Source organism: Aedes albopictus, chromosome 2 (assembly GCF_035046485.1).
Source record: "Aedes albopictus strain Foshan chromosome 2, AalbF5, whole genome shotgun sequence".
NCBI lineage: Eukaryota > Metazoa > Arthropoda > Insecta > Diptera > Culicidae > Aedes > Aedes albopictus.
In genome coordinates this window covers 348,500,758-348,528,429 of record NC_085137.1, presented here as the reverse complement: position 1 = coordinate 348,528,429, position 27,672 = coordinate 348,500,758, and the positions used below count along the sequence as shown (strand labels likewise).

Genomic DNA, 27,672 nt, shown 5'->3' with positions numbered 1-27,672 from the left:
GCAGATTCTGGATGTCGAACGACAATGGAAGTTTCGTGATTGGAAGGCATCACGGCGGAATCTGATTTGCAAAGAAACATTATTTCCGAAGAAACGACTCTTTCTCGATCCCAGTGATGGTAATGTTCCGCTGCCGCACCGCCTGCAACACATTCCCCACAAAAACGCAACAGGGACATAGGGCTGGGTGTTTGGGAATAGATATTTCAAGATAATTTCTACTGAATGGTGCCAATTTGACATGGATCAAAAGATAGGTACGCACATGCTGTCATAATTACGTTTTGATAACGACCTATTGCCAGTAAAAAGTATCATTCTTCATTAACATGTCTAAAGGGTCTAACTCGTTTTGTAAACAAACATTGTTTTTGTCGCTGTAGGGTCTATCTCGATCCACCCACGCATCTGGGGACCGTTATCAGAAAGATCTATCTTCGCTCTTTCTGATAACGGCCCCCAGATGCGTGGGTGGATTGAGATGAGCTCTACAGCGACAGAAACAATGTTTGTTTACAAAACGAATTAGACCCTTTAGACATGTTAATGCAGCATCAATTGATTATGGTCAAGATGATAATCAAAAACAAATAATTAAAAAATATTTGAAAATCATACCGTGAATATGTAGTTATCATTAATACTATGATATTTAAAAAGTTCTGTATGATCTCATTTCAGGAATTTCCATCATTCAATCATTAAATTATTATTGAATCTATCATTATTATTCCGCGAATGAATATGTTATGATATGAGCGAGAATCATAAGTCCTGTTCAACGACGCAGGTTGAACTTGCTCGAAGCTGCTGCATCTTGCTCTTACCCATTTGTCATCAAACGGGTAAGAGCGAGATGCAGCAACTTCGAGCAAGTTCAACCTACGTCGTTGAACAGGACTATACATTTCTATGCGGGGGGACATTATGGCTTCGGACGTTATGATACTGCGCCGTTTTATATCGAATGCATTCTATACCAAGCTGGCACAATCTGTTTGTACTAAAATTTTAAAAATAAACAATAAAAACAATGCTGGCAACACTGCACAACGAAATGTCATCAATGGCAAACTTTCCGCACTTTTATTGAACGTTTGAAATTTTTGTGCTGTTTCTGTGAATCATTTGACTGTAAATGTAATTAAACAATTTACTTAAGTTCACCACTAAATCAATGTGGATTATCGATCACTAGATTACACTGCGAAACAATAAAAAATGGGTGAAGCGAACGGAGACGTTATGTGAGTATGAGCGCAATGTTTTCCCGGCACGTAGTGCCTCTGTTTACAATAGCATAACCTCTTGTTGATTGGGATTCTCCTACAGACAATGGAAAAAGCTGTGGCAACTCGTATCCGGAATTCACTACGAAACGCCAAATGCCGTCGTTCGGGACCGACTCATGGACGTTTCGAAACAGATCACCGATGGGATTACGATGTATAAAAAAGCTGCAAGCGACAAGGTCTCGGAGGAACAGCTGAAGAAAGCCATGAAGGAGCGTAACCAGCAGAAACTGCTGGGTTTCGCCACCAAGTTGTATCAGTATTTGGTAAAGGATGGGTGAGATTTTAAAAGAGGAAAGGGTAATATCGGATATTTTGTTGTAGGACATTGATGCCTTGCAGTCGTGGAACATCCTTTGCTTCTACCTTGTTAACGAATATCGGGGTCCCGCCAATGCCTTGGCGGATTATTTGTCAACCGAAAGTTCGATGCTGACCTTGCTGAGCGACATCTGGTCATATTACAGCTTGGAAAGGATGGTCCTATTGAAGGTCGTCAAAAATCTTCTGGAGTTCTATAACTCAGGGAATCATCCGTACTCAAAGGAATATAAATGCATCATCGATAAGATTGGCATGGCCAATCTGCGGACATCGTACATCAATCAGCTGGAGCGCTTGATAAATGAATCGATGCCTGGCAAGTTGATTCCTGGGGATATGTTCAACAACCAAGCAAAAATGATATCCTGGTCAGAGCGGAAGCTACGTGAAATGAATGAAATCTTGCACATCATTCTGATGATCATTCACAACGATGGAATAAGCGTGAACGAATTTTGTCGACTGTTCAAGCTGTTCAAAGGACATGCGTTTGGACGGCAGCAGCAATATTTGGACACCGCTAACGAGAATCATGGCGATCTAGTGAAGAGAATCACTTTCAGTGAAATAGCGATTGTGTGTGAAGCTCTAGACCTAACCGAGAGGCCGGATAAAGCCGATTGGGCCGAGGGCGTCATCGAAGCGCTAGACAGTGAACTAATCACATTGCATCAGTTCCCGGAGCATGGACCTCTACTGCTGATGTGGATGCTGTTCAATTTCAGGATCCCCGGCCACTTGGAAGACGATGATCTATCCAGTCGATACCGTCAGTTCGGGTCCAGAGCAATTCAGTTGGGCGTGTTCGAATATTTGCATGCATTGGTGACGCATCGAACCTTCAAAGATCACAGTTTTGTTTGCCGCATCACACGTAAAGCGATCTATAACCAACTGGCATTCCTATGTCAGTTGTTCGACTCCGACGGATCAGTAGCTGAACATGCCAAAGTCATCGATCTGCTCAGTGAATTGATCAGCAGCCCGTCCATTGCAGCCGACTTTTGCAAGAACGAATCAAATCCCATTCGTTCGCTGTTCGATACATCGCTGGAAAAATTCCCAATGGATTTTAGACCCTTAGCTACAATCGCTCACGCTCTAACTTCGGCAGGTCCCAACTCGTACAAGTATATCCACGGGCTGCTGGAAAGTCTCCCCGTGTACAGCGAAGTGTACAACCCAGACAACTACGAGCTGCGTCCTTCGGCCACAAGTGAGGACGAATTCGTCCTGGCCCACGATTATGTTCCATTTCGAAGAATTGGCTTCAAGGTACCCCGGGGCACTAGCGTGGTTGTGCTCGATAAGCGATCGCACACGATGGTGCACTTCAGGACTAAATTTAACTTCTATGACGCATTGCACCACGAGATAAACGAGCTGCTGTCGGATGCACTGGCGTATACGCAGCTCAACGATGAAAGGATTCAACGGATAACGGCGGGTGAGTGAATTTTATGTGTTAATTTTGATGTATTATTCGAGGTTTTCTTGCATCACTTTGGAATTCATTTTAAACTAGGTAGTTAGGATTAGGATTTAATCATATAAGTCATCAAGGCATAGCCAAACGGTGGCTGAATAACTCCAAGTTTTTCAAATGGATTTAAAATGTATCAAAAGGAAGAAGAAGAAATGCACTCCCCATTTCACATGAACTAACAACATCGTTTAAACATATTGTTTTTTTTTCAGGAATACGATACTTGGCCGTTGCGGTCAAACGTATAAACCAGCCGCATGAAATCAGCCCGGAAATGGTGCATCCCACCGAAATGGTGTTCGATATCTTGCTGAAGTTCAAAGTTGTTCAAAATCCGCCCGTAGAACTGCTGGCGGAGTGCATTAATGTTTGCGCTGCCCTTGTGCCGCTATTTGAGCCGGAAATCTACGCCCGTGTCATCAACTTGAATATCCTCCCAACAGTGAATAATGCGAACTTGGACTTCAAGGATTACGCCGCCGGGACCAGTTTTGAGTCCAGCTTGATCGGATTTTATCTGGTGAATTGCGAGAAAAACGCGGGAAAGTATCGAATACTGATGGCTTATCTAAACTTTCTGAAAACGTACACCAAGCTGGGAAAGAGCAACATTTTCGGCGTTGAGTTGCCCGGATTGATTTTCCTCTTGCGGGAAGTTTTTCCTCATGCCCACACGTGGAGGTTCGAGAACGAAGCGGAACGACAAAAGGTGTATGTGTTCATCTTGCAGTATTTGTTTGAAATTCTGCAGCTAAGCCCGGAAGTGTTGAAGAACGACTATTCCAGAACAGTTCTTCAGAACGTTTGCGTCTACAGTCTGTTGGACCTAGACAATGGATTGACCCTGTTGAAGTTCGTCGGAGTCGGCAATGGATACCTGCAGTCGGTGATGGAGAACGAAACCAGCTGGATGATGGCGCAGGAGCAAAGCATGAATCAGCTGGTGCAGTTATCGATGACAATATTGATGCAGATTCTGCGTCTCAAGCGGACAGTTATTGAAGATGAAAAAATGTTGTCACCTTTGGAATCGGCTATTTATACTCAACCGAAGCAACGAGACACTCTACGTATCATCCCGGTTGTCACGGGTTATATGAACAACATATTCAATAGACGATTGCCAATTCTATCATGCAGGCTGCTGAGACGCTTTTCTCTCGAGTTCAAAATGTCTTTGCTCGCTTGTTTGGATATCGAACCGGATCAAATCCGGCTGATATTCCTTCAACGTCTAAGGGACGACCTTGAAAGTGACAACCTGAAGATAGCGGTACTGGAGTTCGTCGAAGCTTGCATCCATAAACAGCCAGGGTTGACCGAAGCTTTCTTCAAAGTCCACTACGATAATGTTGAGCAAAGGTTGTTCCTGGGTGTAAAACCCGGAAAGAAAAAGAACATCAGCGATGGCATACCAACGTACATGGAAGAATATCTGGAAGCGATTTCCAGCGACCCGAAGAAATTGGCCAGCCCGCTTTTGTCGCGGATCATGTCATTGTTCCACGCTCTTTGGAAGAACAACATGCAGGTGCTATGCAAAGAACTTCTGGAGAAGAAAACCTTCTGGCCAAGTTTGTGTAATCCTCTGTTTGGAAACATCAGCGAAAATGTCAAAGCCTATTGCCAGCTGTTCAACATACTTGGAATTGAGCTGTTCAAAATCGATAGCCCGCGCAAAGTTGACGAGAATCTGAAGAAAGTCTACGAAAAGTTCCTCGACTACAATGTGTTTTCCCGCTGGGTACGAGCCGTGTTTGACCTACCGAAATCAAGCGGAGAGATATGCGACGACAGTTCTTCTTTTGCATCGCCAGTAACGGATGAGACTCCCGAGTGGCTCAGTCGATTGCAGTCCTTTAAAGATTTGGTCGTGCTTTTGCTGAGGAAAAAGGACACCGGAATTGCTATTCCCGATCGCAGTAAACGCTTCCTGGCCGATCAGTGCCTCAATGTTTTGCTTGAGCGGGCCGAATATGCGGAAGATCTGCGCCCGTTCGTCATTCTTGCAGAACTATATCTAATAATTCTCTCCGACTACGAGCATAAGTATACCGATAACACTGAACAGGACACTGAAGTTCTGCAAAAGATTCAAAATCTGCTGAACGCTCTTGCAATCAACTACAATGAACTACACGCGCGGGCAAAAGAGTCAGTTCTGGCGATTGCCATCAAAGCGGTAGAACTACAAGCTGATCAGCTAATTGAAAACACCTCAATCATCTCGAGTGTAACCCGTTCGGCCGTTGAAGTTGTTTGCCAGGAAGTTTACGATCTTGAAACGACAACAAAGGCTGAGATAAAGACACCTCCTACAACAATTTCCCCACGTGGACACATACCTCTCCTTCTTGCCCTTAATCTGCTCAAAAAGCTTATTCTCATCTACGAAGAAAACGGAAGTTCCTCGGCCCGTTGGCAATGTTGGTTCATCAGGAACAAAGTGTTCCTGCGATTGCTCAGCGTAACAAATGTCATGCTACAGCTTCACTCCAAGCGGAAGATCACCGAAGAAGTGCTGGAGCTGCTGGTTGTGTTGGCCAAGAGTGGCTGCTCGGCCGAGATGCTGCACTGTGAAATCGGAGACTATCTTTGGTTGAAATTGCTGCCACCGAAGGAGCTGCTACAACGACCATATACACTGGCTAATGTGAGTATGTTACGTAGTTATAGATTTCGGTACTTGTAGACAGTTTTTTTGTCAAATAGAAGGTAAGTACCTACTTGTTTTAAACAGGGTGTCTACAACTTGAAAAACCGGGAATCCCCATGGAATATTATATTCAGCTGGGAGAACCTGGAATACTCAGGGAATATTTTAGCACTCGGGGAAATTTTACTCCGACTTGCCAATCTACTCAAAAGAAGAGTCTATAGAGATTATTGAATTGTTGTATGTATAAATAAGTTTTCGAGTATGTAGTTTTTTCTTCTTTTCTTCAAACATGAGCTTTAACTACATGTTTTTAGTAAGATTAAACTGACAAAACAAATACTTTTCCGGTAATGCTGCAGGGTTTTACGTAAAAAAGGTTCAAATTCCTCTGACTGATTATTGGCAAAGTAACTTAAATCAATTAAGAATTTGAAGGACTCCTAGACCTAGTAGATTTTTCCAACAAGCTGACGATTCCAATAAAGTTCTGCAAATTCTACGTGGGCGTGGTGAACTTTATTAGAAATACCTCCTGGAACTGGAATGCTTCTCCGGATTTCTCACAAAACTCCTTCGGTATTTTTCACGCCATTTTTCTTGGTATTTCTTTCTGTATTTTTCCCGGAAAGGTATAAATACTGCCGGATTCCCTCCAGCATTTTTTTCTCTGAACTGCGACCTATTTCTCCTGGAGTTTGTCAATTAATTTTCTAATAAAATTCATCCAGAATTCTCTATGAGTAACTCTCGGTGAGACCGGCCCACTACATATTTAAACCTTGTCTTCAAAAATGTTTTTAGTGGCGATTTTCTAAAAGTCCTCAGTGCGCAAAAGTGGCATGATTTACAAAACGGCAGACAACTTTTGATTGGAAAAAAAGACATCTATATTTTTTTTATATGTTGTGTATAAATCTCTAAACTTTCAATTGATGCAAAAATTTAAAGATTGGTGTTTGCCAACATAGTGAAAAAAAAATTGGTATTAAAATCCAAGATGGCGTCTAAAAGCCCTGGCCAAGTTCGCAGGGTTTGACGGTATTAAAGTGAAGGTTATTGTAATGTAGTATTCTTTAGTGAATCATATCACCTTTTTAACACTTTAATGCGCCTCCAACGGTTCATCACGAACCGGCTGCTGCAGATGGAGTTTGGCTGATCATATGTTTTGGCATATTCATCAGACATGCTCGATAAACACAGAGGGACCGCCAGGGCTCAATAGATTCTATACCCAAGCAATAGTTCCAAGTCGGTTGGATTTGAGAAGGTTTTGATGATCATTGCAAATCCTAGTAGAAATATTATTGGTTTTGTGACAGGATTTCAAACCTTTTTATTGCCAGTAGACTTGAAAATGCTGTTTGGGCTTTCTTTCCCACATTTTTTGGTTGATTTTGAATAACTACTAAATTTACTATAATTTGAGGAATATACAATAATTAAATATATTTAAATTAGTAATTTTATCAAAACAGATTTTCTTCTTTTAAATATTACAATGATATCCAGTAATATAGATTCGAAGCTAATGTGCGAACAATGGATTACTGCACGAATTTATACTGGCCTGCTAGCTCTCACACATGGTTTGACTTTTGAACGGTGACGACACCGCTCAAACGCCAAATTATCTTTGGGAGTGGGCGGGCCGGCCCAAGTTCGTGCAGTGGACCATACTTTAACACTTTATTGACGTCAATGCGTTCGACGTGACATTTTGGACAAAAACTGATTGTTTCTAAGCTGAAGGACGTAACTTGTGTATAACTATACTGACATTTCTAGGTTACGGGGGAGAAAATGACTAGGTTTATCTAGGTAGGACCGATAGGACAAATGAACGGTTTGGCCCTGTTTTAATAGTTAAGCTGTTTTCGTATCTCGTATCATTGGAAGCCCATGACATGTTCAAAACTAGTGTCTATCATTGGGAATGGCGCCAGAGCTGTAGGTGGCTACCAACATAGGTGTTATCGCAGTAACGGTTGTTGTCTTCAATGGACTACCTGCACCGGTTTCCGACATATTCCACCGCGAGAGGCGCTTCAAGTATACTTTAACTCTATCGGAAACTAATGGAAACATTCCAATGTTCCACCAAACTCCAACAGATGGCGACTCGATAGCGTATGCAAGCTTACAGTGATTGCACCGAACTTGGGAAGATAATAATTTATTAATTTTTAGTCCAGATTGAACTTAAGAAGACCAATTTAGTACACCTTGCAGTGCATTCTTTTAAATTTCTATTGCATTTTTTATGAGGCAAAGGAAATGTAATTATTTTGGTTAAAAATGTGCATTTGAAAAGATTAAATATTTATTTTGTGCCGAAAATCGGTGCAGTACGGTAAAGCTGCTGATGCGAAATTTTTGACAGCTCATTTTGTGTGGATAGGACCACAACAACAAATGTGCTCATTCTGCGAATGGAGTGACGTGAGAAAAGTCGGAGTCGTATATCGAGGTGAGAAATCTCGACTCGAATGAAGTGACTCTCCATTTGATTTACACGGCGAGTCACTTCATTCGAGAGTGGATTCCTCATCTCGATATACGACTCCGACTTTTCTCACGTCACTCCATTCGCAGAATGAGCACAAAAAAGAAGCCGTGATCGCAGCAAAACAACGATACACAAACCGAATCGAAAAAAAATCACGTATATTTTTGAGTTTGAAAAGAGTTGGTCTAACAAATTCCCGAAAAAGCATGCGATGCGAGAAGATTCCCGAAGAAAATCAGTGAAAATCAGAAGAGTTTTCACTGGAGCATGAAAGGTAAGTCTTGTGCACCATCGTTGTTATGCCCAAAGAAAAAAAAAATATGTTTTTCAGGTCGATTACCTACCTCCTGATGAATCGAAGTGAAAGAATCGGCCAATGAAATATGTAGTGGAAAAGTTCAACCAGGAGCAGCCACCGCCCTCCGATTCAGTGAAAAGTGCGTAGTGTCTTATAGGGCACTTTTCCCAAGATCCGGAACCGATTGTTGACTCGACAGGGCTCACCGGAGGGATCTGTGGCAGGCAGATACGAGGAGTCTAATCTGCTGAACTTGGTTTGCTCAGATGATAGGGTACACGTCGGCTCCGAGGACGTGATCCACGACCCAAAGCCCTGCTTAAAAATTTGGGCATCTACAATCCGGTTCATTTGACGACGACTACTGGTAGTCCGATCGGTAGTGGAAATGATTGAGCAGAGATAGTTGAAACCTTTTCTCCAGCTTTACTCGAAGTCAGTGTTGTTGAATGAAAACAATCAAATAAAATTCATTGTACAATTCAATTAAACTGCGTCAGCTGCACAGAATATCACATTCCCACAACTTTCATGGCTACATTTCTGCATCCCGCCGGGGGACCTTGTTCCGGAGATGCACTATGAAGGCAATCAGGTTTCGAACAGAAAAATGCTTGAGAATTCGCAAAAAGTCTTATAAAGCGTTTCAATGTCCTAGGTGAAAAAATATATAACATTCAATGCGTCAGCTCGCATCTTGGGAGAACTTGGTGAACCAGATTCGACTATTTCAGACTAATCACAAAAATGTCTTATAAAGTGGTCAATGCTTTAGGAGAAACAAAGATATAACTTTCAATGCGTCACCTCGCATCCTGGGGGAACTTAGTGAACCAGCTTCGACTATTTCAGACTAATCACAAAAATGTCTTATAAAGTGTTTCAAAGTTCTAGGAGAAAGAATGGTATAACTTTCAATGCGTCACCTTGCATCTAGGGAGAACTTGGTGAACCAGCTTCGACTATTTCAGACTAATCACAAAAATGTCTTATGAAGTGTTTCAAGGTTTTAGGAGAAACAAAGATATAACTTACAATGCGTCACCTCGCATCTTAGAAGAACTTGGTGAACCAGCTTCGACTATTTCAGACTAATCGCAAAACTGTCTTTAAAGTGTTCAATGTTTTAGGAGAAATAATGGAATAACTTTCAATGCGTCACCTCGCATATTGGGAGAACTTGGTGAACCAGATCCGACTATTTCAGACTAATCACAAAAATGTCTTATGAAGTGTTTCAAAGTTTTAGGAGAAAGCATAATATAACTTTCAATGCGTCACCTCGCATCTTGGTAGAACTTGGTGAACCAGCTTCTACTATTTCAGACTAATCACAAAAATGTCTTATAAAGTGTTTCAAGGTTTTAGGAGAAAGCATAATATAACTTACAATGCGTCACCTCGCATCTTGGAAGAACTTGGTGAACCAGCTTCGACTATTTCAGATTAATCACAAAAATGTCTTATAAAGTGTTTCAAGTTCAAGGAGGAAGAATGGTATATATACCATTGGTTATAACTTTCAATGCGTCACCTCGCATATTGGGAGAACTTGATGAACCAGATCCGACTATTTCAGACTAATCACAAAAATGTCTTATGAAGTGTTTCAAGGTTTTAGGAGAAAGCATAATATAACTTTCAATGCGTCACCTCGCAACTTGGGAAAACTTGATGAACCAGCTTCGACTATTTCAGACTAATCACAAAAATGTCTCATAAAGTGTTCAATGTTTTAGGACAAATAATAATATAACTTTCAATGTGTCACCTCGCATCTTGGGAGAACTTGGTGAACCAGAAAGTATTTCAATGTTTTAGGAGAAAGAATATGCTATAACTTACAATGCGTCACCTCGCATCTTCGGAGAACTTGGTGAACCAGCTTCGACTATTTCATGCTAATCACAAAAATGTCGTATAAAGTGATCAATGTTTAAGGAGAAAGAATGATATAACTTTCAATGCGTCACCTCGCATCTTGGTAGAACTTGGTGAACCAGCTTCGACTATTTCGGACTAATCACAAATATGCCTTATAAAGCGTTTCAAAGTTCTAGGAGAAAGAATGATATAACTTCCAATGCGTCACCTCGCATTTTGAAGAACTTGCTTCGACTGTTTCCGACTCATCCATAAAATTCATTATAAAGTATTTCAAAAGTTTAGGAGAAAAAATATGATTTAACAAATAGTTTTAGAAAAAATAATAAGCGTCATCTCGCAACTTGGGAGAACGCGGTGAACCAGCTTTGTGATTAAATGCAGGAATCACTTATAAACACTACTTTCCTTATATCACACTTAGAACATGTTGGGAGAAAGTGTATGATGAAATTCTTCAGCTCGCAGCTTTAAACTCAAAATTGAATGCAAGAATAACTTATGAACTATTCGAATGTTTCAACGTTGGAGAATATGGTGAACCTACCCTTGGATTTTCGGAAATTTTCAGAGAGCACCGACACCCCCCCCCCTTGGTTTTTTTATTATAAGTAATAAGTAACAAATATAATAGTAAATAAAACAGGATTCTGTTAAACTTGTCCAATACTTATGGAGGCCAAGATGGTGATGTCTATGATTGTGTCTGCCTTGTGGGATTGGTACCGGAGAAATAAATTGAAGAACCATGATTTCCAGAAGAAACTGCAAGAAATAGAAAAAAAAATAATATAAATTAAAACGGGAGCGGATTCCCAACTTTGTAACGGTATTTTAGCCAAAAATAGTTCCATATTCCAATAATAATTATTATTATTCTTCTTTTTCTTCATGGCTCTACGCCCCGCTGGGACTTGGCCATCCTCGCTTCAACTTACTGTTCTTTGAGCACTTCCACAGTTATTAATTGAAGGGCTTTCTTTGCCTGCCATTGCATGAATTTGTATATTGTGAGGCTACAATGTTACACTATGCCCAGGGAGTCGAGAAAATTTTCCGACTGGAACGAGAATCAAACCCGCCGTTTCCGGATTGCCGACATAGCCTTAAACACTAGGCTAACTGGAGATCCAAAGTTTTTATTTATATTGTTAGGAAATCTTTTACTATCATACAGATTCGCAGTCTGTGCTTCCCGTTGTTTACAAATTCAACGATCGATTCAAGTACTCTTTATTTCGCAATCGCGGTGCTCCCATCGTTCTACTCCTGTTTTACGACTGCTACGGCTACTTTGTTAGCACATGGAGGGATATCTGAAAGAACTCTTGTAGAAATCCATAAAGAACTCCTATAAAATCTCAGGAAGAGTCCCTGGAAAAAAAATCCTTGAAGGATCTCCTAAGTGAAATCTTGAAGAAAGTTCTTGGAGAAAGCTCTAAAGGAATTTGAGAAGGAATATATAAAAGAAACTCCTTCCGAAATTTTTGGCCGAAAGGGAAGCCTGGAGAAATCTTAAGGAAACTTCAGAAAGATTCCTTGAAGGAACTCCTGGAATTTCGGAGGAATTCCGAAAAGAATCTCTGCAAAAACTCCTGAGGCAACTACAAGATAAAACCTTGGATGAATCTCTGAAATACTTGAATATATCTCTTATGCAACGTCTTAACCATTTATAAGGCAGTGGTTACTATATTGCCACCAACTGTTTCTATTTTTTTCTGTTCTATTTATTTCGAACTTCTTTTTTGGTTTATGCAAAATTGGGATTATGTACTACACCTATTTTTTTGGTACTAAACCTGTTTTTTTGTTGTACTAAACGAAACTTCAACAACGATTTGGGAGCAGTTTGTAGTCTCAAAAATGGCTTAATTTGACCACGTTAACAAAGTTAGCTCAAACTTATTGTAGAACTATATATTTGGTAAATGTTTTAATAAATAATCAAATTATGGGTTAAGGAATCTCTTAAAAACTCCAGAAAGAACTCCTGGAGGAATTCATATAGAAACCCTGAATGGACTCTAGAATGAATTCTATAAAATATAATCTTGAAAAAACTTCTTGAAGGAACTGAAATAAAATCTTTAAATATCTGCTGAATTACTTTTGGATAAAAACCTGAACGAAGTCCTTGAATTCTTGGATAAATCCCTTAGAGAACTCGAGAGAAATGCCTGGAAGAATTCATGAAGGATCTCTTGAAGGAATCCCTTAAGGAGCTCCAAGAGGAATCCTCAAATGAAACCCTGAAGGAATTCCTGAATGAACTGTTGGATAAAAACCTAAAGGAACTCCGGGAGGATTCCTGGAGGAATCCCTGAAGTAACTTATGGACGAACCTCTTAAGGGACTTCTGGATAAATTCATAATGGTACCCCTGCAAAACACCTAATGAACTCTTAGAGGAATCCGCGAAGGAACTACTGGAAGAAATCTCTGAAGCGTTCTCTGTAGAAAGTCCTAGAGGAATCCATGATGGACCTACTGATAAAAGCTCTGGATGAACCACTGGAGGACCCTCGTAGCACACATGTTCTACAAAAGTAGATACAACTCTTTTATGACTAAATTATATAGTCATATAAGTTTTGCGTACACAGAAAAATATTTTAACCCGGCGAATAAGTTTAAAAAACTCAAATTTGACTAAATAGGTTTAAGTTTTTATACAGTATTGGATTGTTTGTTTTTCCCTCTACCCACAATAATGTTGTCAAAAACAAAGAGAGAAGAACCGACACATCCAAACAGCTCCGTGAAAGAAGCCAAATTTGGGTTATCTTGACTTAACCCAAATTCGCGTCAAATCAGGTCTCCTCTGGGTGAAAATAACTTATCACAAGGTAAAATTTTTTGCAGCGATCAAACGAGAACTACTTACTCACCACTATCGCTGTTTGACGCAAATTTTAATAATTTCACGGAAGACTGGGATTGCGTCAAAACAACTTAAATTTGGGTTGTTTTGTAGTTCCGTGTATGCATTTCTAGAACATGTGTGCTACTAGGCGAACCACTGAATAAATTTTCAGGAAAATCCCTTAATGAATTCCTGCTGGAAACCCTGACAGAACAACTTAAAAGAAACCCTTGAAGGAATCTTGAAAGAGCTCTGGAAGGATCCCTACAGAAGTTCCTGAAAGAATTTTAGGATTAATTCCTGCAGGAATCCCTGAAGACATCCATGAATGAATTCCAGAAGAACCGAGAAAGAATTCTTGAAGGAATTCCTGATGGAACCCCAGAAACAACTTCTGAAGGAACTCCTCAAGGAAGTCCTGAAAGAATTCCTGAAGGAGGTCTTGAAGTACACAGCTAATCGCGTTCGGTAATTTTTACCGAAATCTCAACCGCTGAGCGTTCGGTAATGGATTTTTAACGAAATTCTGTAAAAAATTAACAAATTTCGGTAAAATGTTATCGTTTATCTGTCAAACTCTAACGAACTTCGGTAAAAGTTGTTACCTTTACCGATTTTTTCCTGTTAAAGAAACTTAACGGTTGAGATTTCGGTAAAACATTACCGAAGTCGGTGATATTTTCTAACTGTGTACAGGGGATAGACAAAATGATCGGGACAGGCAAAAATGTTCACTTTTGAAAAAATGTTCAACTAGCTGTAACTTTTCGAAAAGTGCATCGAATATTCTTAAATTTTTACTGTAAGTTCATCAACTAGTTGTGCATCAGTGGTCCAAATTTGGGGAAGATCGGGCCATTTTCCACGAAGTTATAAAGATTCTTGAAAAAGGTAAAATTATCCGATAGCCAGCTTTGAGCTATTATATCTCCGGATTAATGAACCGATTGCAATGAAATTTTGACCATCCATGACTTATATAATTCGCTCTGGAAAACATTTGACTTAACTTAAAATTTTCAACAAGAGAAAAAGTTACACAGCTAATCGCGTTCGGTAATTTTTACCGAAATCTCAACCGCTGAGCGTTCGGTAATGGATTTTTAACGAAATTCTGTAAAAAATTAACAAATTTCGGTAAAATGTTATCGTTTATCTGTCAAACTCTAACGAACTTCGGTAAAAGTTGTTACCTTTACCGATTTTTTCCTGTTAAAGAAACTTAACGGTTGAGATTTCGGTAAAACATTACCGAAGTCGGTGATATTTTCTAACTGTGTATAGCGAATTTATTTTTTTCACGGTATTTTAGCAAATTGGTCTATTTTTAATATGTATGCCATTACTTTTTTCAATTTGTTGGCGGCTATGTTGTTACTTTCTTTCAAAACACATTTATTTATAAGTCAATTAAAGGGAAATTAAATGAACTATAATTTGCATCTTGAATTTTGAAACGATGTTGAAGTTTTGGATAATTTGGTGTTTGATTAGAAAAATAATCTAATCGTTATAATTTTCTTCCGTGTTAAGAATTTCAAGTTTAGTCAACGGTTTTTCATAGCTCATTATATAAGTCATAAATGATCAAAATTTCATTGCTTTCGTTTTTTTGAATCCGGAGATATAGTAGGCTATCGGATAATTTTACCTTCTTCAAGAATCTGCATAACTTCGTGGAAAATGGCCCGATCTTTCCCAAATTTAGACCACTGATACACAACTAGTTGATGAACTTCCAGTAAAAATTTGAGAATTTTTGATGCACTTTTCGAAAAGTTACAGCTAGTTTAACATTTTTAAAAAGGGAAAATTTTGCCTGTCCCGACCATTTTGTCTATCCCCTGTATAATCCCAGAAGGAATCCCTGAATGAACTTCTGAAAGAATCCCTGAAAGGTTCTCTGAAGCAACTCCTGAAGGAACCCCTGCAAGAACTCTTGAGGAAATCTCTTCATGAGCTTCTGGAGGAATGTTGGAGGGAACTTCTGGAAAGACCATTGATGAAATTCGTGAAAAAATCCATAATGGAACTCCTGGAGAAAGTCAAGAAAGTCATGCAAGAATCCCTGGTGGAACTCCTGAATGATCTCCTCGAGGAACCCTTGAAGCAATTCCTAGGACAATCGCTAAAAGAATTCCTGTAGGAAATCCTGCAAGAAAAATAATTCCTGAAGTAAACTTTACATTAATAAATCCATAAAAGGTTGTTTATGAAACTTTTGGACGAATTTCTTATAAAACTCGTGAAGAAAACCCAAGCAACCCCTGAAAAATGCCTGAATGAATTCTTGGAAGAAATCCCTGAAGAAACTCCTTGAAGGATTACTGAAAGATCTCTGCAAGGAAGCCCTGTTGGAAATTCAGAAAGAATCCCTGATAGAATTCCCTGAAGATACTCCTAAAGGAATCCCCGAAGCAATTTCTGAAGGAATTCCTTAATGAACTTTTGAGGGAATCTCTGAATAAACTCCTAAACCCTCCTAAGATGTCAAGCTAGGCTTACTACGATAGCGTAGTGTGCGTTCAGTGATCTTTTCTGGGTCATATTGGCCCCAACATCCTACTAGAGTTAAGAAATCCATGAAGGATTATCTTAACCAACTCCTGGAGGAATAACTGTAGAAACTCCAGTAGGAATTCCTGAAGGAACACCAGAAGAAATCGCTGGAGGAACACCTGAAGGAATCCCTGTAGGAGTCCCTGAAAGAATCCTTGAAAGAACTCCTAAGAAATCCTTGAAGAAACTCCAAAAGGAATCCTTGAAAGAACTCCAGAAGGAAACCCTGAAAGAGCTCTTGAAAGAATCCTTGCGAACTCTAGCAGCAATCCCTAAATTGTGAAGAAATCCCTGATAAAACTCCTGAAGAATGCTTCCTGGAGAAAACTCCTAGAAGCAATCCCTGGGGGAGCCTTTGGAAAGCAACTTCTAAAGGAATCACTTGATATTAACTTCAAAAGGAGTCCTGGAAAATACTCCTGAAAGAATCCAAGAAAGATTCTCTGGAACAAGACCTGGAGGAATCCCTGATGGAAGTTTTGCAGAAAAATTTCAGAGTGAATTCATAGGGAAATCTCTAGAGGAATTCCTGGAGAAAACCCTGCAGAAATTCCTGGAAGGAGTAACTGCAGAAAGGATGCCTAAAAAACTTCTGGAAGAACCCTCTCAAACAATTTCAAAGGGAGTTCCTGGAGCAATCCCTGAAACAACTCCTAGAGAAATGTTTAAAGGTACTCTTGAAGAAACACCTTAAGCGATTTCTGATTCCAACTCTTTGAAAGATTCCAAAAAGTTATTTGTAAGGATGTCCTGGAAGAATCCCTGATGTGATGGATTATCTTAAGCAACTCCTGGATGAATTCCTGTGGAAGCTATAATAGGAATCATTGAAAAAAAAAAACTCTGAAGGAGCTCCAGAAGAAATCCCTGAAAGTATTCTTGAGGGAATGACTAAGGATCGTCTGAAAGAATACCGGAAAACTGTGTTGCATTTTTTTTTGCTAGGTTTCTAGCTGCACTCTGAATAGAGTTGAAACCTCTACACTAGACCCGAAGATAGGAAAGAGTACGTAATCTTTCAGAAGCAGTTTGCCAGCCGTACGCGGAAAATGATATCCATTAAGGACAGACTTCTTATAATCCCAAAATGGCCGCCACAATGGCCGACTTTGGCACCTACTCACAATTTTGAGGGCACAAAACTCTTCGTAAACAAAACCAGCGCACCTGAGCTTCTCATTTTAAGCTTATTACAAGTTAGCAAGAACAGAATAATAAAATACATTGTTGTTTGAAGCTTGCTTCTTGAGATTTGTGCATCTGAAGTTTTGATGCAATGTTGAAGCGGGATTTCAATACGTTTGTCCTTAAGACACTGTTGCAACTGACTCAGAAAGCTACGGTAGAAGATTGGAAAGTTTTCAATTGGTCAGTCAGTTAAGATTTGCCTATGTAGTGTTATTGTCTTCTTGTTTGATTTTGTGGTATGGTTCAATATGTTTTACTTCTCGTTAAATCAGTTGTCGTATGCTTGTTTTTTTTTTCATCGAATCAATCGAACCCTGTATGTTAAAATATAGTCGATCCTGTGTCAAATTGTTTCCTTGATTTCGCTAATCGTATTCTACTTCTCTGTGTTCACCTCTTGTGTCCTTAAATTGTCATCGGTCCAAAACCCACAGAAACATGTAACTGAACTTCTGTTGGTGTCTTGGTTTAAGTGTTCGCACGTTAGCTTCGAATCTATCAGCACAATTAAGTGCTGCAAATCTCCTTCCCACTATTGATTCTTTGGTCGGTTTTAATTGCTTTATTTAAAGAAAATATGACCAACTAACATTTTAAAAATTCGAAAAAGCGACTATGACATTAATAAATTACTGATCAAAATCAACCGAGAAACATGGGAAACAGAGCCCAAACAACATGTTGAAGTCAGCTGGCTGTAAAAGGTTCCAAAACCTGTCACAAAGCCTATAATACTTTTATTAGGATTTGAAACGATCATCAAAACCTTCTCAAATCCAACCGACTTGGAACTATTGCTTGGGAATAGACTCTACTGAATAGAGGTAATAAACTATAGAGGAAGAATGTCGCTGGCGTCGCTGCCGAAACATCTCTTGCTGGCGGAGATAGGCCGGGCTATAAGTGTCAAAGCGAAAAAGTATGCAGTTTGACAGATAGATACCCGACATGTTTGCGAGCGAGAACAAAGGGAACAGCAGCGACATTCGTCCTTTATAGTTTATTAACTCTATTCTCTACTGAGCCCCGGCGGTTCCTCCGTGTTTATCGAGCATGTCTGATACATATGATCAGCCATACTCCATCTGCTGCAGCCGGTTCGTGATGAACCGTTGGAGGCGCATTAAAGTGTTAAAAGGGTGATATGTTTCACTAAAGAACACTACATTACAATAATCAAAATGCAACTTCTTCACTTTAATACCGTCAACCCCTGCGAACTTGGCTAGGGGAAAACTGTGTTGCATTTGAAAGGAATCAATATTCGCATTTAAGTTCAGTTTTTAATTTGGAATGCGAGCGAGCTTCAAATTAAACGCATCTTGAACGAATACCTAGCGAAAAAACCGGTGAAATCCGTAGAATGCAAGGTATCCTGGTACTGGTACCCGCGAAGCTGAATTTAAATGATCATATTTCCGCTATTTTTCGCCTATTTTAGCAATTTAAAACTCATTCATATACACAGCTTCTTTTGAGAGAATGAACTGGTCCGGCCATCGTGAGTTCTTCGTGGAAAATCTGGATTCCGGCGCAATATCTTAATGTTCGAGGCCATAATATTCCAGTTTTTACGTAGCATTTGTTCGTGGAATAACGTTCTAGCACGTAGACGCGTCACAAAGTGAAAAAAAGCACATTTTATGACATATCCAAACCTTTGGGCGTAATCTCGCATAAGAACGCGTCATAAAAATTATGACATTATGGTTCCGGACGCTACGACTCGGCCCCACCCTAACCCCACAATGTATAATGGACTTGTACGTGAATTTATGCTGGCCAGGTTACCTACAGCGCATTTGGCGTTTGAGCGGTGTCGGGTTTCCAGTTAGCTTTGTGGATAAGGCTTTGGATCGCCAATCGGAAGATGGCGGGAAATGCTCAAAGAATACTAAGTTGGAGAGAGACAGGTCAAGTTCCAGTTGGAACATGCGTTTAGTTCATTTTTGTCTCGCGTTTAGTTCAAATGCACCACTGGAGAAGTATCAAATTTCTACCTGATCTTCAATCCTCATATATCGTAGATGATAAGTGTATTTAAAAATCGAGAAAATAAATAGAATATGTAGGATAATTTGATCGGGTAGAGTAATTATATCCTAATCCACGATATCAGTTGACCCATCTTAAACGATCCTCCCACCCCCTTTCCCTTACGTATTCCTACCTTGCCTTGCTGTATTTGAGCACAGACTGCTTTCTAGAATTAGCACAAAGCTGCGCATCACTGGGCAATCTTCATTTGCACACCTTCGGAAGTTTGTTCCATCTCGTCTAACCGTGTGTGGGTAACGGCAATGAACTCCAACGTAAAAGCCAGCCTGGGTCAATCGATCCGTCAGGATTTTATTAACAATCGACGTCAGGTTCTTCATCAGGCGGGTGGTTTCCTACAAACGTTTGATCTCCATATCTCCACCTGAGAATCTCCACTAGCAGCCAAAGGAGAAACCCTGGCTCGACCAGATTGCATATCCATCTCGCTGTTCTACAAAAAAAATAAGACAAAAACATTGGCCAACCTATATTCACTTCATCCTAAAATAAAGCTTATCCAAGTTAAATACAAACCTGATAGAGATTGGAGCTCCAGCAAGATCCATTTCCCTGCGGACGACGAAGATTGTTACCCGACGTTCCTGATCGCACTATTTATATTTTTCTCACTTCTCAAGCTTCTCAATCTTTTCGTTCCAAGTTGCCGACTGTTGATCGGCTGATTCCAAACATTGCTTCTTCTTTGTTTTCTGTTCGTTTGACAGATGGGAAAGTAAATATGACTCCATGTATATTTGATGTCATGTATAGGGAAAGGAAGAGCAACCAATATCGAGGCAGAAGTTTTCGGCCGAAAAAATATATGGAGATTTGAACATTTTTTCAAATATTTCAAATATTTCGAAATTTTGTCAAAAAATATTTGGTAACGGTGCTGGCTTTTATTATTACCTACAACCTGTACCAAATATTTTTTCTGATAAAACGTTTATTGAGCCAAAAAAGCATTTTTTGTAACTTTCTTCATATATTTAAAAGGCAAAAAACTCCTGCCCACTAGCGCCATCTGTTGCAATTTTCATCAAAGCGGGTAATCCATTGGTATTTGACCGTAATATTTCTTGGAGATAGTATAGACACAGTTGTCAACATAGACAGCATTTTGTGTTATGTTTAAACCTAAACATTCCTGGGGCTTCAGGTTCCGCGGGTTAAGATTTATTCTGATAGCTTCATGGACTTCACATGACTGAGGGCGGACATGACTAATACATCTATGGGAGGGAAAATGCAAAATTTTGATTAAAACTACTAAGGCACAATGTAAAAACTAGTGTTAAATTGGGCAACATAGCCTATTCCGTCTAAACATTGGTTTTTGTAGAGATGAAATTTGAATAACGGGTTCAGCCTTGACAAACAAGCTGTCACGCAGCTCCAACTGAAAACCCATAAGCGCAGTTTCGAGTTCAGAAGGAATCGCTCAAGAAACTTCTTGAGCGATTCCTGGCAGAAACTTTCTACGGTGACGGCCATTTGAATTGTCATTTCTTCGCAACTGCGTACTGCGATGGAAGAAAAAACGGTTTCTTGGGCGATTCAGGCAAGGAATTTCCCATGCATCAAGATAGGCCGAGAAATTCCTTCTGAACTGCAAACAGCGCTATGAAAAAAATCCAAGATGGCGTCTAAAATCAATATGGCCAACCCAACTTTTTATAACTGTAAATAGTAGCTCTATCTTTCCTCTTTTCAACAACATTTCGTTTTGAGGTGTTTTTGGAGAAACTTTCGAATTATTTACTGTTTACTGTTTAAATGAGCTTTCTGTTTTGGCCATATGATGGCTAAAATCGAGGGGTCTGCTAAAATGGTTATGGCTCTAACTAACGGGGGTCCATCAATTTGAGTAACCAAATGCATTTTTCTTACTTTTTTGGCAAGGACTATGTATCAGAAAATCGTCACTAAAAACATTTTTGAAGACAATGTTTAAATATGTAGTGAGCCGGTCTCAGCGATAGTTACTCCTATACGAATTTCTATCGGGATAAATCGTAGAAGTTGTCGCTGAATTTCTCCTTAGATTTTTCTCGGGATTCCTTCCGGTGTTCCTCTTGTGACTTCCCTAGGAGATCTTTCCAGAATTTCTCTCAGAGTTGCTACAGGAGTTATTCCTGGGATTTCCACTAGAGTTTCTGCAAGTATTTCTTGATGAGTTTTTCATTAAATTTCTGCAGGAGTTTCTCCCGGGATTTCTTCCAAAGTTTGTCTGGGAGCTTTCTGCAAGAGGAGTTCCAGCTGGGATTTTCTTGAAGGTTCTTGCGACGTTTATTTTGAAGTTTTATCTAAAATTTCTTTCGTTATTTCTTTTCGGTAACTTTACTAACAAGATTCCTTCCGATGTTGATCCTGGGATGCCTCTCAGAGTTTATCTGAATTTACCCTGGAATTTCCCATAATATTTTTTTTTCCGGAGTGCCTTCTGGGATTACTACAGGATCTATTTCTGGTATTTCACATTGAATTCTTCCCGTGATCTCTGTCAGAGCCAGGTTGTTGCTCGTAGTTGTACCGGATTTCTTACAGTGATCCACAGGAGATTTTCTCTGCATTATTCCCAGAAGTCTTCCTGAAATCTTTAACGTAAAATGTCCCAAAATTCTGGATACGCCTTCTTTAAAGATTTTTGAAATATTTACTCCCAGAGGGGGGGGATAACTTACGAAATTCCTTATAAAAAATCCCGGAGAAATGTACGAAACTCCGTAAAGTATTATTGAAGAAATCTGATCACTAACTTAAAAAACACTGAGAAAAAATGCGACATCTCAGCAAAAAAGTTTTAAGAATAATCCCGAGAGGAAATATTAAGGACATTAGAGGAGGAACTTTGAAAACGTCATGGAATCCTGGGAGCAACTACGAACGAAATTCCGTGAGGAAATCCAAAATCCAAGAAACATCAGAAAACTTTCTGTGAACATCCCTAGACAAACTGTTGGAACAGTAACCCGTAAAACCACTAAGTGAACTTCGTGAAGGAACTTTGAATAATTCTGGATGGATCTTCAGGAGGGATCAAACGAGGAACTCTGAAGGCATATCGGAAAACCTCTAGAAGAAATATCGGGAGGTCCTCCAATAGATATCTTATGAAAACTTCTGCGGAAATCCAGGAAGAAACTCTGGTAACTCTAAGAAATCTTGGAAGGTGTTTACTCAATTTTTGGGGATATTCTTGTATAGTCTGTGTAGTGAATATTATTTCTATGATCTATTTACATTCATCATTTCAGGGAGCCGATAACAAATGGAAATCCCAAGACTGGTGGCCAATTTACACCCGCGGCATTGAATTGGTGCGGGTACTGCTGGCGCAGCACAAGTATCGCTTCCTAAAGGATGCTTTGTTCTTCGCTGGAATACACGAAGAATTCCTCATCGACTCTTTGCTATTGGCCAAGCAATCCATGGAAACGAAAGCGGTAGCCCTCATCAAAGGTACACTGGAACTGCTGGTAGAATTGGTCAACTACGAAAAAGAATGGAGATTGGAACACGGTCAAAGTTTGATCAATTTGATGGTATGTCGAGCAAAAATAAAGTTTGTTATAATAAAACTAGGTGTAACTTATCTAAATTTCCACAGCGATGTGTTCAGGTGCTTATGGACCACAGTGTTGCTTTGCTGTATCGTCCGAAAATTCTCAAACGATTGGCTGAAGGGCCATCGGCAGAGTTGTGCAACGAACAGGACGACCCCAATGCCGTCGATACCTCCGATGAACTTGTCGCAGCCATGAACAATGTGATTGAGATTGTCACTTTGTGTGCCAAGTGCCTCTTGAGATTCAGTCCAAATTTGATGAAACTGCTTTGTGATGTGGATTTCTTCCCGGGCCAATGGTATCCGTTGATCGAAATTCAGTTTGGAGTTCCGAAAATGAATTCGGATAACTACTCGCAGCTCAGCTTTGGAACCGTGTTGAGAGCCGTTTGCATATTCACCAAAGTACTGAATGTGGTAAGTCAAATTTTATTTTAGAGCGATTCCAAGCAACAGCATCAAAATTAAGCAAATTTTTTAATTCATGATTTTCTATTGAACTGAAACTTTGCACAGTTTTTCAGTTCCATCTAAATCGCCATTTTTCGATATCAAATTTTAATTTTGAATCACGACTAACTTTTCAAAAGGGTGTATGTGAAAATGGTTCAAAAATATTCAAAAATCTGCACAGCCAAAATGGTTCGTTCGATTGCTATGAATTTTTCAGCAAAGTTAGATAACTAAATGGTGATTCCTAAGAAAATATACACTGTGAAAAAAAATCTTTTTTAACATTAAAAATATCATTTTTGTCACAAAAACTCAAATATCTCAAAACCCTATCTTTTTACCAACGTAATTTTTTTAGCGAAGTCGGTCCATTATATTAGCAATCTACCATAAAAATTTGGTGATGGTAAACTAATAAACAAAAAAGTTATAACATTTCAAACATTTCACAATTTTCACATTTGGTAAATATTTTTTCTGTGTAAATTATTTCGGTCAGAAATCGCAGTTTGATACTGATTTTATTGTTAAGCAAAGTTAGATAACTAAATGGTGATTCCTAAGAAAATATACACTGTGAAAAAAAATCTTTTTTAATCTTAAAAAATATCATTTTTGTCACAAAAACTCAAATATCTCAAAACCCTATCTTTTTACCAACGTAATTTTTTAGGGAAAACGGTCCATTGTATTAACAATCTACCATAAAAATTTGGTGATGATGAACTAATAAACAAAAAAGTTATGACAATTAAAACATTTCACAATTATCACATTTAGTAATATTTTTTTTTAGTGTAAATTATTTCGGCCGGAAATCGCAGTTTGATGCTGATTTTATTGTTAATGGCCGTGCGTGAGTAAAACAAGCTGTTTTTATTATGTATTATGTATGTTATATGTACAGTAATGTTCCGATTTTATCACGCCCTCCGCGCATTAGTCGTTTAAGGTACACCGGGGCAAGTTGAAATGGGTGGGTGGGGCAAGATGAAACACGAAGTTTTGAAACAGATTTCAATACAATTTGGTAATTTATCCTTCGTTAAAAGATTGTTTAAATCAAAAACTATGCGTTACGGCGATCAAACTATTTATTATCATTAGAAAACATCATGTTAACCCGCTGTTTCATCTTGCCCCACCCGTTTCAACTTGCCCCGGTGTACCTTATTCATTAATTTGCTGTTACATTTGAGGACAAGTGTTTTCCCTCTTCTTCAAGATGAATGTTGAAAGCGTGTTTTGCAACGTTAAAAATATTGAAATGGGTATAGATGTTGAAGAATATTCCAAAACATTTTTGAAAAGGGGCGTGATTAAATTGTTTAAACAGATGTCGCTGATGGTGCGGTGGCATGACTCTCTGCACTTAGCACTTCTGGCAATTTCTCAGTTGTTGTCGTTTTAGAACTTCCTGCGCCCTGCTTTACCGATGATATACAGATGGCTCGTTTGTCAAAGTCTAGACGGCAGGACGTGCAAGTAAATTTGTATTCAATGTGGGCATTTGGGCATAACCAGTCTCTTTCAGTTTATCTATGGTGCTCTCGGTGAGATTTCGTAACTCTTTTGAACATTTTTTTCATCAAACGGTCTACAAGACAGCGTTGAGTTGAAGACCTTTGAGAAAGCGACTGTTGATGTTGTTCATTAGATTATAATAAACAAAATCACTTATTAGTTTTAATTGACTAGTTTGGTGTTGTTTGCTTGGCTGAAGAAAAAAATTACTAATAAATTTTTAATATCCATAGCGAAGTATTTCTTTGTTTTTTCGTGAGCATTGTCATGGTATGTATACAGACACACAAACGTAACACTGACGAAATTTTCATTGACCACGCCTTTAACGATCATTTTGAATCTTGGTTGTGGCTTTCATAACCAGAAGAGCGCCCATCGTGCGTTTGACGTTTCACACTAGCGCCTTCTGATGACGATATTGCACAACGCAGTGTTTCGTGAAACATTTCCACCAGGTGGTGTTAGTGTGAACTGGGCGATGGATTTTCACGAAAATTGTTCTAGGCGTTTCGTCTGTTTGTCTATGGTATGTACCTCTCATGCATTTGTTGTTGTTGAAGTTACTCACATTCTTCCGATCATAAAGTCTGTTCTTTAAGAGGTAATTTTTTTTGCAGATAATCTAGACGTATACGCGTATATAAAACTTTTATTATACAGCTTTTCTCTTAAAAATAAGTTTAATTCCATTTTTCTTATAATCAACAGCTTTTCAACACTATCAAGGGATTTTTTCACCAGTCACGTACAATAAAAAGTATGACACTCTCAATGTTTTTGATCACAACACTGGATCGCGTCTAAGTTTCAAATAGATACTAAAGTAATTATGAATAATCAAACAAAAATATCATGAAAACAACTTGTTTAATTCAGGCGGTAGCCTTTACAATAAAATCAGCATCAAAATATAATTCTCGAAATAATTTACACAGAAAAATTTTTTTTTTTTGTTACTAAATGTAAAAATTGTGAAATGTTTGAAATGTCATAACTTTTTTGTTTATCAGTTTACCATCACCAAAATTTGATGGTAGATAGCTGATATAATGGGCCATTTCCCCTAAAAAATTGACGTTGGTAAAAAGATAGGGTTTTGAGATATTTGAGTTTTTGTGACAAAGATCATATTTTTTTAAAGTAAAAAAAGAAATTTTTTACAGTGTATATTTTCTAAGGAATCATCATTTAGTTATCTAACTTTGCTGAAAAATTCATAACAATCGAACAATCCGTTTTTGCTGTACAGCTTTTAGAATATTTTTGAACTATTTTCGCATACACCCTTTTGAAAAGTTAGTCGTGAGTGAATATGAAAGTTTAATATCGAAAAATGGCGATTTAGATGAAATTGAAAAACTGTGCAAAGTTTCAGATATTTTTGAAATGGTCGCTCAGGATCGACTGACATGACTCCGTGGAATTCCTCTTTATTATTTTTTGCAATTTCTCATCGTAATAGGCTGTTTTACATCACGCAAATCTGGCAGGAAAAGGCCTACTTTCCCACACTAAATAAACAGTGCTGTAATGGTTCATTACAGCACTGATTTGCGTTGCGTAATGAACCATTACAGCACTGTTTTCAGTTTTGATCAACTTCTTGATGCTTTATGGACGCAGTTTTGAAAAATTGTGACAACTACACAGTATAACCTGCTATGATCAGATATTCTTAAACAAGGCTATAGACATCAGTGAGCAGTTTGATGGAAAAGTTTTGTTGAAAACTATCCCCAAGCGGTAATTTATGAAATTGCAAAAAACGTACGCAACTCGGTGCAGAACTCGATTTTTACAGCACTCGTCGTAATTATCCAACTCGGCAAGCCTCGTTGGATAAATGTACGACTCGTGCTGTAAAAATCTTCATTCTGCACCATGTTGCGTAAACTACTATTCCCACACAGTTTATACATGTTTAACTAATTTCGAATCCAATTTTTCCACAGTTCGAAAGCGTTCATGATGTAAAGAAGGAATTAACAAGTTTATATATTGCTTCCTTTCAGCAACACTACACGTTCCAAGAAAATCCGCTTAACCAACTGCCAGCTGGCGAAGCTGACAACGTCGATGGCACGGCCACATTATCCAATGCAGCGTTAGCTCGACTCAACAGATCGGCCCTTGCCGGCGGTAACGGCACTACGCGACAAAGCCCTCGTACCCCATTCTCCAAGTCGCTTTCGATGACATCCGTTTCGAGTTTCACTTCAACGAATGCCATCGCCCTGTCCAACGAGCTGCTAACGCATTTGGATTCCAAGCTTTGCATCAGCGGCTTAGAATTTGTCCTCACATTGCTCGCATCGCAAAGTTTGCTTGCCCTGAAGGATACCAATCTATCACAGCGAGAAAAGCAACTCATCAAACGCGAACTCAGCACAGAGTTGCTCATTTTCCATGATTTCGTCAAGAAACGAATCCTGAAGGATTCGAAGGAAATCCTTACACGTAAAAAGTATGGATCTGTGCCGATCTACAACGATGATGAAAACGAAGCAGGCGATGACACTCACGCCGCTAAAACCACTCCGCCTGCTGTGGTACCGAAGAAACCCGACCGCAGCCAGTCGATGCGAGTGAACGTGGTTCTGAAGCAGCATCTACAGCAGGCGGCGTCATCACCGTTGAGTCCAATTGCTCACTCCTCGCGGATGGACCCAACCGTGCATAAACCATCGTCATCTACTCCTGCAGCTGCGGCACCGCGAGGCATTTTAAAACCGCCCAATGCGGGCTCGGTTAAACGGGTGATGTTCGACGAGGGTTTGGAAAACAGTAAAACCTTTGCCTACGCGGGTCCTGAAGACGAACCCATCTTCTATGAACCGGAAGATTGTAAGTACACTGGATTGTCGTACGTGAGGATAGTCGAGGAGGATTACCTACACCTGTTGTCGAATTTGTTTTCCATGATAGCTCAGAGTGAAAATTAGTGTAAAGATCGTAAATATGACAATGTGTAAGATTTCCGCGAAAACGTTGATTAAATTTTTCAATTTTGCCTGAA

The 27,672-nt window shown here is 39.2% G+C and overlaps 1 protein-coding gene across 1 annotated transcript; it reads left to right on the top strand.

Moving 5' to 3' along the window:
- The first annotated feature begins 1,135 nt into the window (after positions 1-1,135).
- LOC109430832 (nucleoporin Nup188) lies at positions 1,136-27,672 on the top strand. The gene is made up of 7 exons (XM_029866161.2): positions 1,136-1,247; positions 1,333-1,558; positions 1,617-3,063; positions 3,315-5,755; positions 22,366-22,653; positions 22,719-23,093; positions 26,669-27,672. Exons 1-7 carry the CDS (start codon positions 1,222-1,224, stop codon positions 27,596-27,598), a joined length of 5,733 nt encoding a protein of 1,910 aa, XP_029722021.2. The 5' UTR covers positions 1,136-1,221; the 3' UTR covers positions 27,599-27,672.